Source organism: Hevea brasiliensis, chromosome 6 (genome assembly GCF_030052815.1).
Source record: "Hevea brasiliensis isolate MT/VB/25A 57/8 chromosome 6, ASM3005281v1, whole genome shotgun sequence".
Lineage (NCBI taxonomy): Eukaryota > Viridiplantae > Streptophyta > Magnoliopsida > Malpighiales > Euphorbiaceae > Hevea > Hevea brasiliensis.
The window spans coordinates 106,463,951-106,479,100 of NC_079498.1; the positions used below are offsets into that span (position 1 = coordinate 106,463,951).

Below are 15,150 nucleotides of genomic sequence, written 5' to 3' on the forward strand. Positions count from 1 at the left end.
AAATACATATAATATATAAATTTTTTTATAAAAATAAAATAATTTAAAAATTAATAAAGTAATTCAATTCAACTTATTTTTTTCTATAAAATTGAATCAAACTGAAATAATTAAAATTCTTAAAATCTAAAATCAAATCAAATTATCGAATTAAGATAATTTAATTTAAAATTTAATTTATTCAATTTAAATTGAATGGTGCTCAACTCTTAGACATAACACACTAAAGGTTAGAGTATAATTAAATAATTTGAGAGAATTAATTTAATTGATAAAAATGAAAATTTTTTTATAATTAAAATTTAATTTTATGAAGAAAAATTACATGTTATAAAGGTGATTTCAAGTGCATGATAATTACTTAATAATTTATTTTTTAATTATACAAATAATTAACAATAAAATTATATTTCTTGGAAAAAATTATATTTATTTTTAATTAATTTATACAAATTGCCTACATGAAATACCACTTCCCCCATATAATTTCTCCTCTCAATCAATCAAGGCTAGCTACCAACTCCTACTTGCTGTCTAATTTACTAAATTCAAGGCTTGCCACGTCTGATAAATAGGTCCCACAGGCTGACCAGTTATAAAAGGACCGGCTCACAAGCACTCTCTGCCAGGTCATTTTAATGTGTAAGAATGCTGTAAAAAAAAATTTAATTTAATACTAATTATTATTATTATTATTATTTCTTGAAAAATAAAAGGTGAAAAAAGAGAAAAAATTTTTTTTATGGGTTAATGAGGAGAAGTGAACTGAAGGCACCCCGGAAATTCCTGGCATTGCTTCCGACTTGCATCGCACAGAAAGGGAGGGAGAGAAAAGGAAAAGAAAGAGAGAGAGAGAGATAGAGAGATTTTCCTTCTCTAACTATGGACTAAAACCCTGTCTTTCTCTTTCTCTCTCTCCCTCTCTCTCTCTTCAAAATCAAAATTCTTTCTCTGAAACAAGGTTTCTCTCTCCAAAATCTCTTTTGTCTTTTCTTGATCTGCAACTCTTCAGCTATTGTGATTGCTGTTTCTTTTTCTCCCTGCTCAAGTGGGTTTTTGCTAATTTTGCTCAACATGGACCAGTGTCATTGTAGGTACCATTTTTCTTTTTCTTGCCTTGTTTTTCCAGGGTCTTGCCTTTCTTGAATTGTTGCCTTTTTTGGGGTGGAGTTTTAAGGTTTTTAATACGAGGAAAAATTTTGGTTACCAGCTGTAGCTGGACATTGCTTCTTCTTAATTTTTCATTTTGGAAAATGCAAGTTTATAACCTTTTAATGTGATTCTTGAGTGTCTTTATTATCTTCTGCTGTGTTTCTGGTGAATGCGGATTTGGGTTTTTAGATTTCAGCTCATAATGTTGAAGTTCTAGACATGGTAGGAAATCAAGGTCAATTATTGGGATTTTTTTTTGTAAATTTTATAGCTAGAAATGAATTTAGATTTGTGCTTGTGTGTGTAATTTTGTCGAGTTCTTTAACTGTTTGTTTGTTTTCTTAATTATTCTCAAGATTATAAAACTTGTGAATAAAAATTTGGAATGCAAATTGGCAAATTTGACACTTATCCGTTTTGTGAAATGTGATGTTTTTGAACTTTAATGCGTGAGGTGAAGTTTAATTCCCTACCCCTCTGACGCATTATTTTGATGTTGGTTTTGAAATTATATGAGGCTTCATTTCCGTATCTGAGGTTTTGAAACACAAATTGAAATCCATTTTCATTTCAAATACACACCTTTCCAAATATTATTTTATGTTGCAGCTTGTCATATGTATGTTCTCTTCAGTTAATTTACTATATTCTGTTTGTTTCATTAGGCTTTAGAAAAAGCTATTCTGCACAATGGATGCCTTGACATATGCATTGAAGGCGGGATTTGGAGTTGCCTTTTTGGTGATTTTAGCCAATTATAACTTCTTTCAGATTAAACTTTGAGAGATGGCACGAGGTAGGATAAGGGCAAGGCTCCGGCGGAGCCATTTTCACCCATTTTCTTGCATGAGACCAAGAACAGAAGATGATGAAGGGCCACATCCAATTGAAGGACCTGGGTACTCAAGATTCGTTCATTGCAACCAACCGCGTATGCACTGGAAAAAGCCCTTGAAGTATTGCTCAAACTATATATCCACAACAAAGTATAACGTTGTCACCTTCCTGCCTAAGGCGCTCTTTGAGCAGTTCCGGCGGGTTGCTAATATCTACTTCCTTTTGGCTGCAATTCTTTCACTTACACCCGTTGCCCCATTCTCTGCTGTGAGCATGATTTTTCCTTTGGCTTTTGTTGTTGGTATTAGTATGGCAAAGGAAGCTTTAGAAGATTGGCGTAGGTTTATGCAGGATATGAAGGTTAATACCAGGAAAGCAAGTGTCCATGTAGCGGATGGTGTCTTTGGTCATAAGCCATGGCAGAAGATTCAGGTCGGTGATGTGGTGAAAGTGGAAAAGGATCAGTTTTTCCCAGCTGATTTGCTTTTATTGTCCAGTAGTTATGAAGATGGGATTTGCTATGTGGAGACTATGAATTTGGATGGTGAGACAAACTTGAAGCCAAAGAGGGCTTTGGAGGTAACATTGCCTTTGGATGAAGATGAGACTTTCAAGGATTTTACAGGAACAATAAAATGTGAGGACCCAAATCCCAGTCTTTACACCTTCGTTGGTAATTTTGAGTATGATAGACAGGTTTATCCTCTTGATCCTAGTCAGATTCTCCTTAGAGATTCAAAGCTAAGGAATACAACTTTTGTGTATGGGGTTGTGGTATTCACTGGTTTTGACAGCAAAGTAATGCAGAACTCAACAAAGTCCCCTTCAAAGAGGAGCAAAATAGAAACAAAAATGGACAAAATTATATATGTCCTTTTCAGCCTCCTTCTGGTGATCTCGTTGATAAGCTCAATTGGTTTTGCAGTGAAGATAAAGTTTCAAATGCCAGACTGGTGGTACATGCAACCCTCAAAACCTGAAAATTTATATGATCCTACAAGCCCTGGCAAGTCAGGTTTAGCCCATCTGATCACTGCTCTCATCCTTTATGGGTATTTAATACCCATCTCTCTCTATGTTTCAATTGAGGTTGTGAAAGTTTGTCAAGCAAAATTCATTGACGAAGACCTGAACATGTATGATGAAGAAACTGGCAATACTGCTCAAGCACGGACGTCAAACTTAAATGAGGAGTTGGGCCAAGTGGACACAATCCTCTCTGATAAAACCGGCACCTTGACCTGTAACCAGATGGATTTTTTGAAGTGTTCCATTGCTGGTACTGCATATGGTGTACGTTCCAGTGAAGTTGAACTTGCTGCAGCTAAACAGATGGCCATGGACCTTGAGGAGCAGGATGTAGAAATATCTAATTGTTCCAGGGATAAAAACCGTGCACATAATTCATGGGAGAATAGCAGTGGAGCATCAGAAATTGAACTGGAGACTGTCATTACTTCTAAAGATGAAAAGGATCAGAAATCAGCAATAAAGGGGTTTAGTTTTGAGGACAACCGTCTCATGGATGGGAATTGGCTGAAGGAGCCCAATACGGATGTCATTATATTATTCTTCCGGATATTAGCAGTTTGTCAGAGTGCTGTTCCTGAGCTGAATGAAGAGACTGGCATTTTCACATATGAAGCAGAATCTCCTGATGAAGGTGCTTTTCTTGTGGCTGCAAGAGAATTTGGTTTTGAATTTTGTAAAAGAACTCAGTCAAGTGTGATTGTCCGTGAAAAATATGCTCGCCCAGGACAACTTGTTGAAAGGTAAGGATGCGAATGAACAATTTATTCTTATTCAGTCTTTCAGTTCATCAGTCCTTAGTATTCTTTTTGTGTTAACATTTTGGCTTTCTTGGGAATCTTTCAGGGAGTTCAAAATTCTTAATTTGTTGGAATTTACTAGCAAAAGGAAGCGAATGTCTGTAATTGTGAGGGATGAGGATGGACAGATTCTACTCCTGTGCAAAGGTGCTGACAGGTTAGATTCCCAAATATCTTTTAATTTTTTTTTTAATATACATAAAGTATGATAAATGAAGCAATTAGAACTTTCAGCATTTTTTAATCATTCTTTGCATTCTTGAGGTTCATTCCTTTTATCTCAATTAGACTGTCTCTACACCATAAGAAATCTGCCTTGCCCCTGCCCCCTTCCCATGGCACCAAAATAGAAAGGAACAGATTATAAAGTTTTTGCTTTTTTCACTACCATTCATCTCTTCTTTGCTTAAACTTTACAGTATCATTTTTGACCGGCTATCAAAGAATGGAAGAATGTATGAGGAAGTTACTACTAAGCACTTGAATGAATATGGAGAAGCTGGGTTACGCACATTGGCGCTTGCTTACAAGAAGCTTAATGAGTCCGAATATGATGCATGGAACAATGAGTTTACGAAAGCCAAAACTTCTATCAGTGCTGATCGAGATGGAATGCTTGAGCGAGTAGCAGATATGATGGAGAGGGAATTGATTCTTGTGGGTGCTACTGCTGTGGAGGACAAATTACAAAAAGGGGTACATAATATCATTGCCTTAGGATCATAATTGACACGCATTCATTTTGATCTGCTCCTACTGATTTTGAATTTTCCTCCAGGTACCCCAGTGCATTGATAAACTCGCACAAGCTGGTCTCAAGATATGGGTTTTGACAGGGGATAAGATGGAAACTGCAATCAATATAGGGTTGGTGTCTTGCAAATTATATACAATGATACTAGGTTCTTCTTAATGCATTATTATTTTGGGAATCTGAAAAAAGACCGGTATTTCCATGATGCAGATTTGCTTGTAGTTTGCTTCGACAGGGAATGAAACAGATTTGTGTTACAGTGACGAACTCAGATACGATAGCCCAAGATTCCAAACAGGTATATGCTACATGGCAAGGTAGTACAGGACTTTGTTCTCATGGAATTGTTTGTATTTGATGTTAAGACTTTGGTTGGTTTTTGTTGCCAAACAGGCTGCGAAAGAGAATATTTTGAATCAAATCACCAATGCATCTCGAATGATTAATCTAGAGAAGGATCCACATGCTGCATTTGCATTAATTATTGATGGGAAAACTCTGACTTTTGCTCTGGAGGATGATATGAAGCAGCATTTCTTGGAACTAGCAGTTGTTTGTGCATCTGTCATATGTTGTCGGGTCTCTCCCAAGCAGAAGGCACTGGTATGATCTTTTTTCCTTTCAAATTATCTTATTTGGACATGAATATCAAATTAGTAGTCCTTATCCATTCAGAACTATATATGATTTTTTTTTGGTTTCATTTTTTTAAACAGGTAACGAGGTTAGTGAAAGAAGGTACTGGAAGAACCACCTTAGCCATAGGCGATGGTGCAAATGATGTTGGAATGATTCAAGAAGCTGATATTGGTGTTGGCATCAGTGGGGTGGAAGGTATGCAGGTCAGTAAAGTATCTGTTTCCTGCATGAAGCATCCATATAATAGCAATTTTACCTTTCCCCCACTTTTAACTTTCCCCTACTTTTAACTCTCTTATTTTTTTAACACTAGGAATTCAATCCGTCTCTTGTATACTGTAAATAAAGTTTCTTCATTCCCCTTTCTATTATATAGTTTTATTACTCTTAATGTCTGAACCTCTTGAGATAAATTTCAACAACTGTTCCTGAACTTATATAGTTATAACATTACAGTCCTTTAACTTTCAAATGTAACATAAAACCCCCTAAACTTTCAAATTTTGTACAGTAAAATCCCTCTGACTTTCAATTACTGATTTTTCAGTTAGAAACTAATGTGAATAGCTCCCTTATGGCGCTTAGTCAACATTTCTCTCTTTTCTCTTATGCAAAGTGTAAAATTATTCTCTTTACGCATGAAAAGTTATTCTATCTATAGAGAGAAAAATGATTTAATTTGCACATGGCTCGAGAGAGAAAAGAGAAATACTGACTAAGCTTCATGCTGGAACTGTTCAGTTCAACATCTAACAGAAAAACTAGTAATTAGACGTTAGAGGGATTTTACTGTGCAAAATTTAAAAGTTGATGGGGTTTTATGTTACATTTTTAAGTTGAGGGACTGTAATATTACAACTAGATAAGTTTAGGGACAGTTGTCAAAATTTATCCGAACCTCTTGTGGTATATAATTAAATAAGGTAAGACAAAAGAAGCATCATGGTTTTTCTGCCATGTTAGGGTGGGGCTCAAGTATGATGATGTATCAAAATATCATGCTTAAGCTATACCCATGTTAAAGGACATTATCCCTGAAGTATTCTATCATTTTTGGATAGTTTGTTGAGTTAATTATTCCAACCCCCCCCTCCCCACAAACAAAACTTAACTCAACTCAACTAAGCTTTTATCCTAAAAATTTGGGGTTGGCTATATGGATTCGCTTTCTCTACTCTAAACGATTTTGGGTTAAATCCTTAGAAATGTGTAATGCTTCTAGGTCATATTGTACTACTCTTCTCCAAGTCTTCCCCCCCCCCCCCCTCAAAAAAAAAAAAAAATCAATATGTTTTTTGATATTCCATTGAAGCTTACTGAACTTGAAAATTCATTTACAGGCAGTGATGGCCAGTGATTTTTCAATTTCCCAGTTTCGGTTCTTGGAAAGACTTCTGGTAGTGCATGGACACTGGTGCTATAAGAGAATTGCTCAGATGGTAATAGCCAATCAATAGCAATCTTGATTATGTCATGAATTCAATATGATAGCATCCACTGCATGGACACATACGCAGATGCATAAACACAATTAGGCACTGATGTTCTGCATAAATGCACATGGTTGGTTAATCTTTACTTAAATCCGGATGTTTGGCTTGCAGATTTGCTATTTCTTCTACAAAAATATAGCATTTGGTCTCACCCTGTTCTACTTTGAGGCATTCACGGCCTTTTCTGGGCAATCAATTTACGATGACTGGTACATGCTATTGTTTAATGTCGTTCTTACCTCCCTGCCTGTTATTTCACTTGGAGTTTTTGAACAAGATGTTTCTTCTGAGGTCTGCCTACAGGTTAGTCCTATTAAGTACACCTTTAGTAGTATTTTGATCCAAGTACTAGTTGTTGATGCTATTTTACTTGTACTAATATTCACATCACATCATACCTTTTTGCAGTTCCCAGCACTGTATCAGCAAGGACCCAAAAATTTGTTCTTTGACTGGTATAGAATACTGGGATGGATGGGCAATGGTCTCTATTCCTCCCTAGTTATTTTCTTCCTCAATCTTGTTATCCTGTTTGACCAACCGTTTCGAGCTGGAGGTCAAACTGCTGATATGTCTGCTGTGGGCACAACTATGTTCTCTTGCATCATATGTGCTGTCAACTGCCAGATTGCACTTACAATGAGCCACTTCACATGGATTCAACATCTTTTTGTCTGGGGAAGCATTGCCGCTTGGTTCTTGTTTCTCCTACTTTATGGGATGGTATCTCCTATATATTCTGGGAATGCGTACCATATCTTAGTTGAAGCTCTTGGACCAGCACCTATATATTGGTGTTCCATCATCTTGGTAACAGTTGCATGTAATTTGCCTTACCTGGCTCACATATCATTCCAAAGATGTATACATCCAATGGATCACCATATTATCCAAGAAATCAAGTACTATAGGAAGGATGTTGAGGATCAACACATGTGGAGAAGAGAGCGGTCGAAGGCAAGACAAGAAACCAAGATTGGTTTCTCAGCAAGGGTGGACGCAAAGATCAGGCAGTTAAAAGGGAAGTTGCAGAAGAAGCATTCAACCTTAGTAACACAAAGTTATGCATCTTCCCCATCATAACCTTGTCCAATAATTTTTTCATTTCTTTTTCTTTTTTGGGAAAGTTTTTAGGGTTCTTAGCAGTTTGCAGTTTTCTATCATGGCCCTTGTAACGATTCATTTTGCAGTGATTTTTTATGTGGTTAAGTGGGATTGATTCAAGTCCCATTCATTATACAGAAGCATTCGAGCCGTTGTACCATGTACACTACCAATATAACGTTTCAGAAGTTTGACAGCTTGTGAAAATAGTTCATATATATAGCATTTTTACTATTCTTTGGAAAAAATATTATTTAATCCCTCAATTTTTAATGAATCTATTTAGTCCCTCTATATTTTTACTCTTTAATCACTCTAATCATCCGGTTCTTATAATTTGAAAAATATAAATATATAATCCCTATAACTACTAAATTTTGAATTATTTAATTTTCATAATAATAATTTCTCTCCTTTAATTACATTGAGTAACAGAAAATTTGAAGGATAGATTAAAGAGTAGATAGAGCAAAAAAAATATAGAGATTAACTCATGTATTTTTTAAATATAAAAATTAAATAATTAATTTTATTAAGATAAAAAGATTAATAAGTAATTTTTCATTATTCCCTTTTCCTTTGTCAATTTTTTACTTGGTCATCTCCTTTGAATGTGCTACTAAAAGTCAAATATAATAGAATTGACATTCAAATTGTATTAAAAAAACTAGTATAATACATATGCAGAGATCAGTCTATTATTTCAATAAGTTGATTTTGTGGTCGAAGGGATGGGATATTGAATGATTCTGATCTAATTCAATATCAACTTTAATCAATTCGCTTTTTATTGATTTCAATTTCAAATTGAATCAATTTAATTTCTATTTCTAACCTAATTGTGTCCAATCTAGATGGGAGGACATCAAAAATCAAACTTGGGTGTCCCAAATTAAAACCCAATTTTGAATTTCCAGCATCAATTTTGCAGAGCAACAACTCAGAAAGAAACGTGCATATGCAAGAAAATGAATGAACACCTAACCCAACAATAATAATAGCTTTGAGTTTGATTGCAAAATTTAGGTTTAGTGGTACCTACACTTTTGTGTCAAATCCAACCATATGGTCCTTCAAAGCTTTGATGCATACTTCAAATTAAGTTTTGCATAATTAATATTAGTATTGCTACTGTCATGTCCATCAATGGTAGGATGTCTCTCATTACAACCATACTTTGAATTTCATTCTAGTTGAAATTAAATAAAATTTTTAAAATTTTATTGTAACGATGAATGCGAAACTGATTATTTAACTTGATTTGATTTAGCAATCGAAGACATTGACCTCAATTAATTTGAAATTAAAATTGAATTGTTATTGTGTTGTTGATTTTTATATTATTTGAATGATTCCTTCTCCAAAAACAAAGAATGGGCATCGGCAACAATTTGGTTAGGGAAGAACAGCATCTGGTGGGGAATGGAATATGCCAAACTACGTCGTTTCTAGAGAAAGACGAAAGCGGCATCGTTTAGATCACAAGAACACAATTCGGATGGCCTTGTAAGAAAGTCCGCTCTCGATTGGATCAAAGATCACACCAACAAGAAAAGAGGCTGAAACGATGCCTCGTCTGTCTCCTTGCTTCCATTCTCTCTCTTATATCATAAATCTGTAGAGAGAGAATGTTCACTCTTTATTTCCATCTATATCCCCGGCTTTTTCTTCTGTTCTTCTGCTCCCCTAGATTCAATCTCCGCCGTTAAATTCCTTCTCCTCCTCCTCCTCCTCATCATCATCATCGCCCTCCTCGCCGCCGACACCTGTACGGTCCATAATTTTTTTAAAAAAATTAAGGGAATTTTGGGGAGAGGGGGTTTTGTCTATTTAATTAAAGTGTCAGGGTTTTTGATTGTTATAGAGAGAAAAAGTTTACGTTTTGCACTATTATGGAACCGCGCGTTGGTAACAAGTTCCGTCTCGGTCGCAAGATCGGTAGTGGATCATTTGGAGAGATCTATCTCGGTTTGTTTTCCTTTTTAAATCACTTATTGTATCTCTTGAATTTGCTCTTTTACTAATTTTGGTAATTTTTTTTCCTTGGATATTTTCAGGTACTAATATTCAAACAAACGAGGAAGTTGCAATTAAGCTTGTGAGTATTTTTTGTTTATTTCCCATTTGGTTCCAGTTAATTTTTTTGCTAAATTCTGTTCAGTTTTAGTGTTAAATTTGTGTTTTATGGACTGTTAAGTGGCTGGGATTATGAATTGTTGCATTGGAGATGATTGCTTGAAAAAAACGTATGAGCTTTAGTTTCAATGCTGGTTTATCTAGTTGATTAAGATGTTGGCAACTGCTTCGTGTTTCTTTCTTCTGGTTTTTCTGTGAATGTACTTCATATTCTAGTTCACCAATGGCATGGGTTTATATTCTATTAAGTGTCTTTAGTGGTTTAGTTACGAAATTCTTTGTCATTTTCTTACTTAGGAAACTATCAAGACAAAGCATCCTCAGTTACAGTCTGAGTCAAGGTTATATAAGATTCTACAGGGAGGAAGTAATGACCCTTTCTTTGTTATCCTGATTACCATTTGTTTTATTTCTGTTATTTTTTTCCTGATTGTTTTTGTGGCTGGTTATTGTAATTTTGGCAGCTGGAGTTCCAAATGTTAGATGGTTTGGTGTTGAAGGGGACTATAATGTCCTCGTGATGGATTTACTGGGACCTAGTCTTGAAGATTTGTTCAACTTTTGTAGTAGGAAACTGTCTCTCAGGACTGTTCTGATGCTTGCAGACCAGATGGTAGGATCTCTATTTTCCAATGAACGTTCTTATAATGTTATATGATTTGTATCATTTCTTTTATTCTTTTTTCAATTGTAATATTCCTGTCAGATTAATCGTGTTGAATTTGTTCATTCCAAATCATACCTCCATCGAGATATCAAGCCAGACAACTTCCTAATGGGTTTAGGAAGGCGTGCCACTCAGGTCTCAATTTGATATTGATTCCTATTATTTGCCTTTTCTTTCTTGTTCAATTTTTGGACTGTTGCCTGATGTCTACATGAATGCAGGTCTATATCATTGACTTTGGTCTGGCTAAGAAGTACCGAGACACTTCAACGCATCAGCATATTCCTTACAGGTTAATAATTTTGAACTCTAAGTAGGATAGGTCAGTTAATTTCTATTGTTTGTGAGCTTTCAATGTCAGATCTCATTGCTACACCTTTTGTTTCTAGCTTTGTGCAATCTCTGATTTGTTTGTGCAGACTGAATATTTTTATTTAAATTATATGATGTGCTTACTTTGGAACTGATTTGCTTATTTAAATTGCAGAGAAAATAAGAATTTGACGGGAACTGCAAGATATGCTAGCATGAATACTCATCTTGGCATTGGTATGTTAATGTTATTTTGTTTTAGTTTTCCCAGTGTGTTCCTGGCGTAATTTGTAATTGGTTTATATAAATTATGTTTTGTTGATTGTCTTTCATATGTATTTCATAGAACAAAGTCGCAGGGATGATTTAGAATCACTTGGATATGTTCTGATGTATTTTTTAAGGGGAAGGTAAACGTCCTAGTTATCCACTATTAGCTCATTTCATACTTTTGTTGCATGATTTGCTTGATTGTGGCCTATTTATGTTTGTAGTCTTCCGTGGCAAGGACTAAAAGCAGGGAACAAGAAGCAAAAGTATGAAAAGATAAGTGAAAAGAAAGTATCAACTTCTATTGAGGTAAAGTTGTGCCATAAATAGCATCTTTGTTTCATAGTATTGTCCATCTTTATTGAACTGATTTGAAGGCTCACTGCATCCTCTTTAGGCCTTATGTCGTGGTAATCCCACAGAATTTGCATCCTACTTCCATTACTGTCGGTCATTGCGTTTTGATGATAAACCAGATTATGCTTACCTGAGAAGGCTTTTCCGTGATCTTTTTATTCGTGAAGGTTTGAACTTTACTTACTGTTATCCTTTTGTTATTAGATGTTATGCAGGCATAAAATCTAAAGCAGTAATAAAATCAAATACTATGCCGCTATAATCAGTTAGATTTCCTTCTTACTTCAGGTTTCCAGTTTGACTATGTCTTCGATTGGACAATTTTGAAATATCAGCAATCTCAGATTGCCAATCCTCCTACTCGTGTACTTGTAATCATTAATATATTGTTGTTCTTCTCAAGTATTCTATAATAAGCTATGGAATCCAATATTTCATTTATTTCTTCTACAGGGCCCTGTCGCTGGACCAAGCTCTGGCATGCCTCCTACTGGTGCTAACGTTGACAAGCAATCAGGTTTCTTTACTGCTTTCCATTTCAGGGTTTTGTATGAGTTTTATATTCTTTTATCTACTTGTATAGAGAGATGCATAATGTGTATATTTTTGCACTTAATCACAGGTGGGGAAGAGGGTAGACCTGGTTGGCCTTCAACAGATTCCTCTCGAAGGAGAAACTCTGGACCAATTACAAGTTCTGTAAACATATTTAAGCAAAAAGGTCCTGTTGCAAATGATCTATCCTCATCCAAAGATGCTGCAGTAAGTCATTCCAACATGTATCTGCTTATGATTGGAAGTACTATACAAGTGCACTCGTCAATACCTTGTGTTATTATAGATGGACTTGTAATAACTGTCTTTAACTCCATTATGGTATTTGAATGCTGTGTTGGTGTTTTTGTGATGGTGATGTTTCATTAATGCTCAACATTGTTAGGATTCATTTTGTATGCTTGGTCTTGTGCAGTTATCCAGCTCAAATTTTCTGCGGTCTGGTGGATCATCAAGGCGACCTGCCTTCTCTAGCAGTCGTGAAGTCGTTCTTGTTGGGAGTGACTCTTCTCGCACGATAGATGTGAGCTCTGCAGTCAAAATTTCCAGTGTTCAAAGAGGCTTGCCTATTGTATCTTCAGAGCAGAAGCATCCCTCTTCTGGTAGAAACTCCTTAAATATAAAGACATTTGAATCAACTCTTAGGGGCATTGAGAGCCTGCACTTCAACAATGAAGAAAGAGTACAATATTAGTGAAATGCCAACCTCAGTTCTTTCCCACTGTAAATTTACAATCAGATACTGTTATGCACACGAAAGTGGAATGTGGTGTTATGCGTCTCTATATCATCTAGTTGCAACGCATATGTCTTTTTTTGTACATCAGCAGACAATACAGTTGAGATACCCTCTGATGGAATATGTATAGCAACACACTGCGAGCATCTTAACGGTTCCAAATTTGTAATGGAACATTAGAGCTTACATTCTGCTACTGTACATGCATTTCTGAATTTAATGGACCAAACAGCATTGCAAATAAGCAGCATCACTGTTTAGCATTGCTGATGGACTGTAAGGTTTTCAAATTAGCCAGTATGCCCATTACTATTAGATTTCGAGTATACCCTCTTTAATTGTTTCAATATTCAAAATTTTCCGCAACCTCAAATGTGAGCCTGAATAATTAATTTCTATTGCAAAGGAATATTGATTTCGGCAGTTAGCATGACATGGTCATTTTCATTGGTGATAATGAATGCTGATTTCATATTATCGTCTAGATGTATATAATCTTGCTTTGTATCTCTTATGGTAAAAGAAGCATTTGATTGTGGATATTTAATATTTTATCTATTTATTTATTTTAATTAATTAATAATAATTTAATATAATTATTTTTAAAAAAATACTTTATTGAATAGCCTACTTATTTATTTTTATAGATATATTATTTTAAAATTAAATTAATCCAATTCAATAGTAACTTTTATTGCATTCTACACCTAATGAAACTCTTGAAATATATATATCCTAATAATCTCTTTCTGCTAAACTTTGCTCTCAAAGCCTGTTTATCACCTCATTTTATACCAAATACTCTCAACGGTATTTTCATCATCTTTTATTTATTATTATATATATATAAGTTTACTATTTATAATCTGATGTGCGTAGAGAGTTCCTAAATTTTTACTTCTCTATTCATCACTTTCGATTCTGTTTTCAAGATAAAAATTCTCGTTTTTTGTTTAATAATGGGTGAATCTGATTTTATTTTTTTTCTTTGATCTGTTACGACTACTCCATAAATTCATTTTTTTTTCTTTGATAATTGGTATTGAATTGGGTTAATCATGATTACTGTTGGACAATAGCTAATTTTTATAAAAAAAAAAAAGAAAATATATAAAAGGTTTCCTCTTTACCGATACTTGTAATATATATATATATATATATATATATATATATATATATATATATATATATATATATATATATATATTAAAATTATTTTATTTTATTATTATTTGATATTTTTCTTTTATATTTTGGGTGTACATGATATTCGAATATTCAATCTGTTAGTTGAAAATGTCTCTCTTCCATTGAAAATAACCATTATCTTGGAGGTTCCAGGTGAGTGGTAATTATAGTACATGGCACCGTTTTAGTCCCTTTTAAAATTTCGTAGCATTAAAATTGCTATTAAATGAAATTTTAAATCAATATTTTAACAATTATTTTACATATGATTTTCTAGAGTTTTATTTTATTATTGAATTTTATTTTGATTTTGATTAAATAATTGATTTTGTTAATTATCTCTGCATTAGAGCCATTAGGATCCCGGGAACAGGCCTTTAATGTCTTTATATTAATTGATATATGAATATAAAATTTATCGATGTGTTACACTGAATTTATATAAGATTGATTTGATCTTATTGACTCTATGAAATTATTGAAATAAACTGTTAGAATTGCACTATCAGTTATTATTTGCTATTTGAAATTTTTCGTGGATTTTGATTGATTTGTACAATTTGATTTTCTATTTTGAATTGGTACTTGTACCCAGTATCTGTATCTGCTATCTGGCCCCTCCATGTGGACTATCACGGTATTAGGTTACATTGTTGAGTCATGCATCATTGCACTTTATGGTTTACATTAGTATCATATGCATTGATATCTGTGAAGGAGGAGGAAGGTTTCTAATATCTGGTAGCACGCTTATCATCTGGTCTTTGGTGATGTGGGGTATCATCACCTCGGTGTATTGTACTATAAAATTTTATTGAATGAACTTCTTTTATATATATGTTTTATGAAATTATTTTATTAATGATTTTGATAGCATGAGCATGATTTTATTGAATAGAAAATTTATTATGAAATTAATCAAACGTCTGCCTATTCCTGTTCCATTGTGTGCTGTAATTATCATTCATTGAGCATTAGCTCAAACTATATTTTCTCTGTCTGTTATCTATTTCAGATCAGTAGAATTCTGCAGCTGATCCAAATATTTAATCCATTTTCTGGAGAGAGACAATCTCTGATTTGTTCTCATGATATGCTCGAATTCATGTTTTCTCGGG

At 34.2% G+C, this 15,150-nt stretch overlaps 2 protein-coding genes across 7 annotated transcripts; both read left to right on the forward strand.

Annotated features, from left to right (window-relative positions):
• Positions 1-632: 632 nt before the first annotated feature.
• On the forward strand, positions 633-8,004 carry LOC110642302 (probable phospholipid-transporting ATPase 4). 5 transcript variants are annotated; one of them, XM_058149075.1, is made up of 11 exons: positions 633-1,094; positions 1,818-3,761; positions 3,865-3,975; positions 4,238-4,514; positions 4,597-4,685; positions 4,783-4,870; positions 4,966-5,175; positions 5,289-5,414; positions 6,552-6,650; positions 6,816-7,007; positions 7,113-8,004. In XM_058149075.1, exons 2-11 carry the CDS (start codon positions 1,939-1,941, stop codon positions 7,785-7,787), a joined length of 3,690 nt encoding a protein of 1,229 aa, XP_058005058.1. In that variant the 5' UTR covers positions 633-1,094; positions 1,818-1,938; the 3' UTR covers positions 7,788-8,004. The 5 variants fall into 5 exon arrangements, with proteins under 5 accessions (XP_058005058.1, XP_058005062.1, XP_058005061.1 ...); XM_058149079.1 differs by having other exon boundaries at positions 717-1,094; positions 1,924-3,761; XM_058149078.1 differs by having other exon boundaries at positions 717-1,090; positions 1,924-3,761.
• Positions 8,005-9,237: 1,233 nt separating this feature from the next.
• On the forward strand, positions 9,238-13,170 carry LOC110642285 (casein kinase 1-like protein 2). 2 transcript variants are annotated; one of them, XM_058149080.1, is made up of 14 exons: positions 9,238-9,776; positions 9,866-9,906; positions 10,242-10,311; positions 10,409-10,557; positions 10,651-10,746; positions 10,833-10,903; positions 11,099-11,160; positions 11,270-11,333; positions 11,418-11,502; positions 11,591-11,717; positions 11,839-11,921; positions 12,004-12,067; positions 12,173-12,312; positions 12,521-13,170. In XM_058149080.1, the coding sequence occupies exons 1-14, from the start codon at positions 9,701-9,703 to the stop codon at positions 12,797-12,799; spliced, it is 1,407 nt and encodes a 468-aa protein (XP_058005063.1). In that variant the 5' UTR covers positions 9,238-9,700; the 3' UTR covers positions 12,800-13,170. The 2 variants fall into 2 exon arrangements, with proteins under 2 accessions (XP_058005063.1, XP_058005064.1); XM_058149081.1 differs by having other exon boundaries at positions 11,839-11,915.
• Positions 13,171-15,150: the final 1,980 nt, after the last annotated feature.

Excerpts from the sequence above, each read along its gene's own strand:
- LOC110642302 (XM_058149075.1), top strand. The coding sequence starts at position 1,939 with ATGGCACGAGGTAGGATAAGGGCAAGGCTCCGGCGGAGCCATTTTCAC. Across the intron at positions 5,176-5,288 it reads CTCCCAAGCAGAAGGCACTG|GTAACGAGGTTAGTGAAAGA; the intron begins GTATGATCTTTT and ends TTTTTTAAACAG. Across the intron at positions 7,008-7,112 it reads CTTCTGAGGTCTGCCTACAG|TTCCCAGCACTGTATCAGCA; the intron begins GTTAGTCCTATT and ends ACCTTTTTGCAG.
- LOC110642285 (XM_058149080.1), top strand. The coding sequence starts at position 9,701 with ATGGAACCGCGCGTTGGTAACAAGTTCCGTCTCGGTCGCAAGATCGGT. Across the intron at positions 10,312-10,408 it reads TAAGATTCTACAGGGAGGAA|CTGGAGTTCCAAATGTTAGA; the intron begins GTAATGACCCTT and ends TAATTTTGGCAG. Across the intron at positions 11,718-11,838 it reads TGATCTTTTTATTCGTGAAG|GTTTCCAGTTTGACTATGTC; the intron begins GTTTGAACTTTA and ends TTCTTACTTCAG.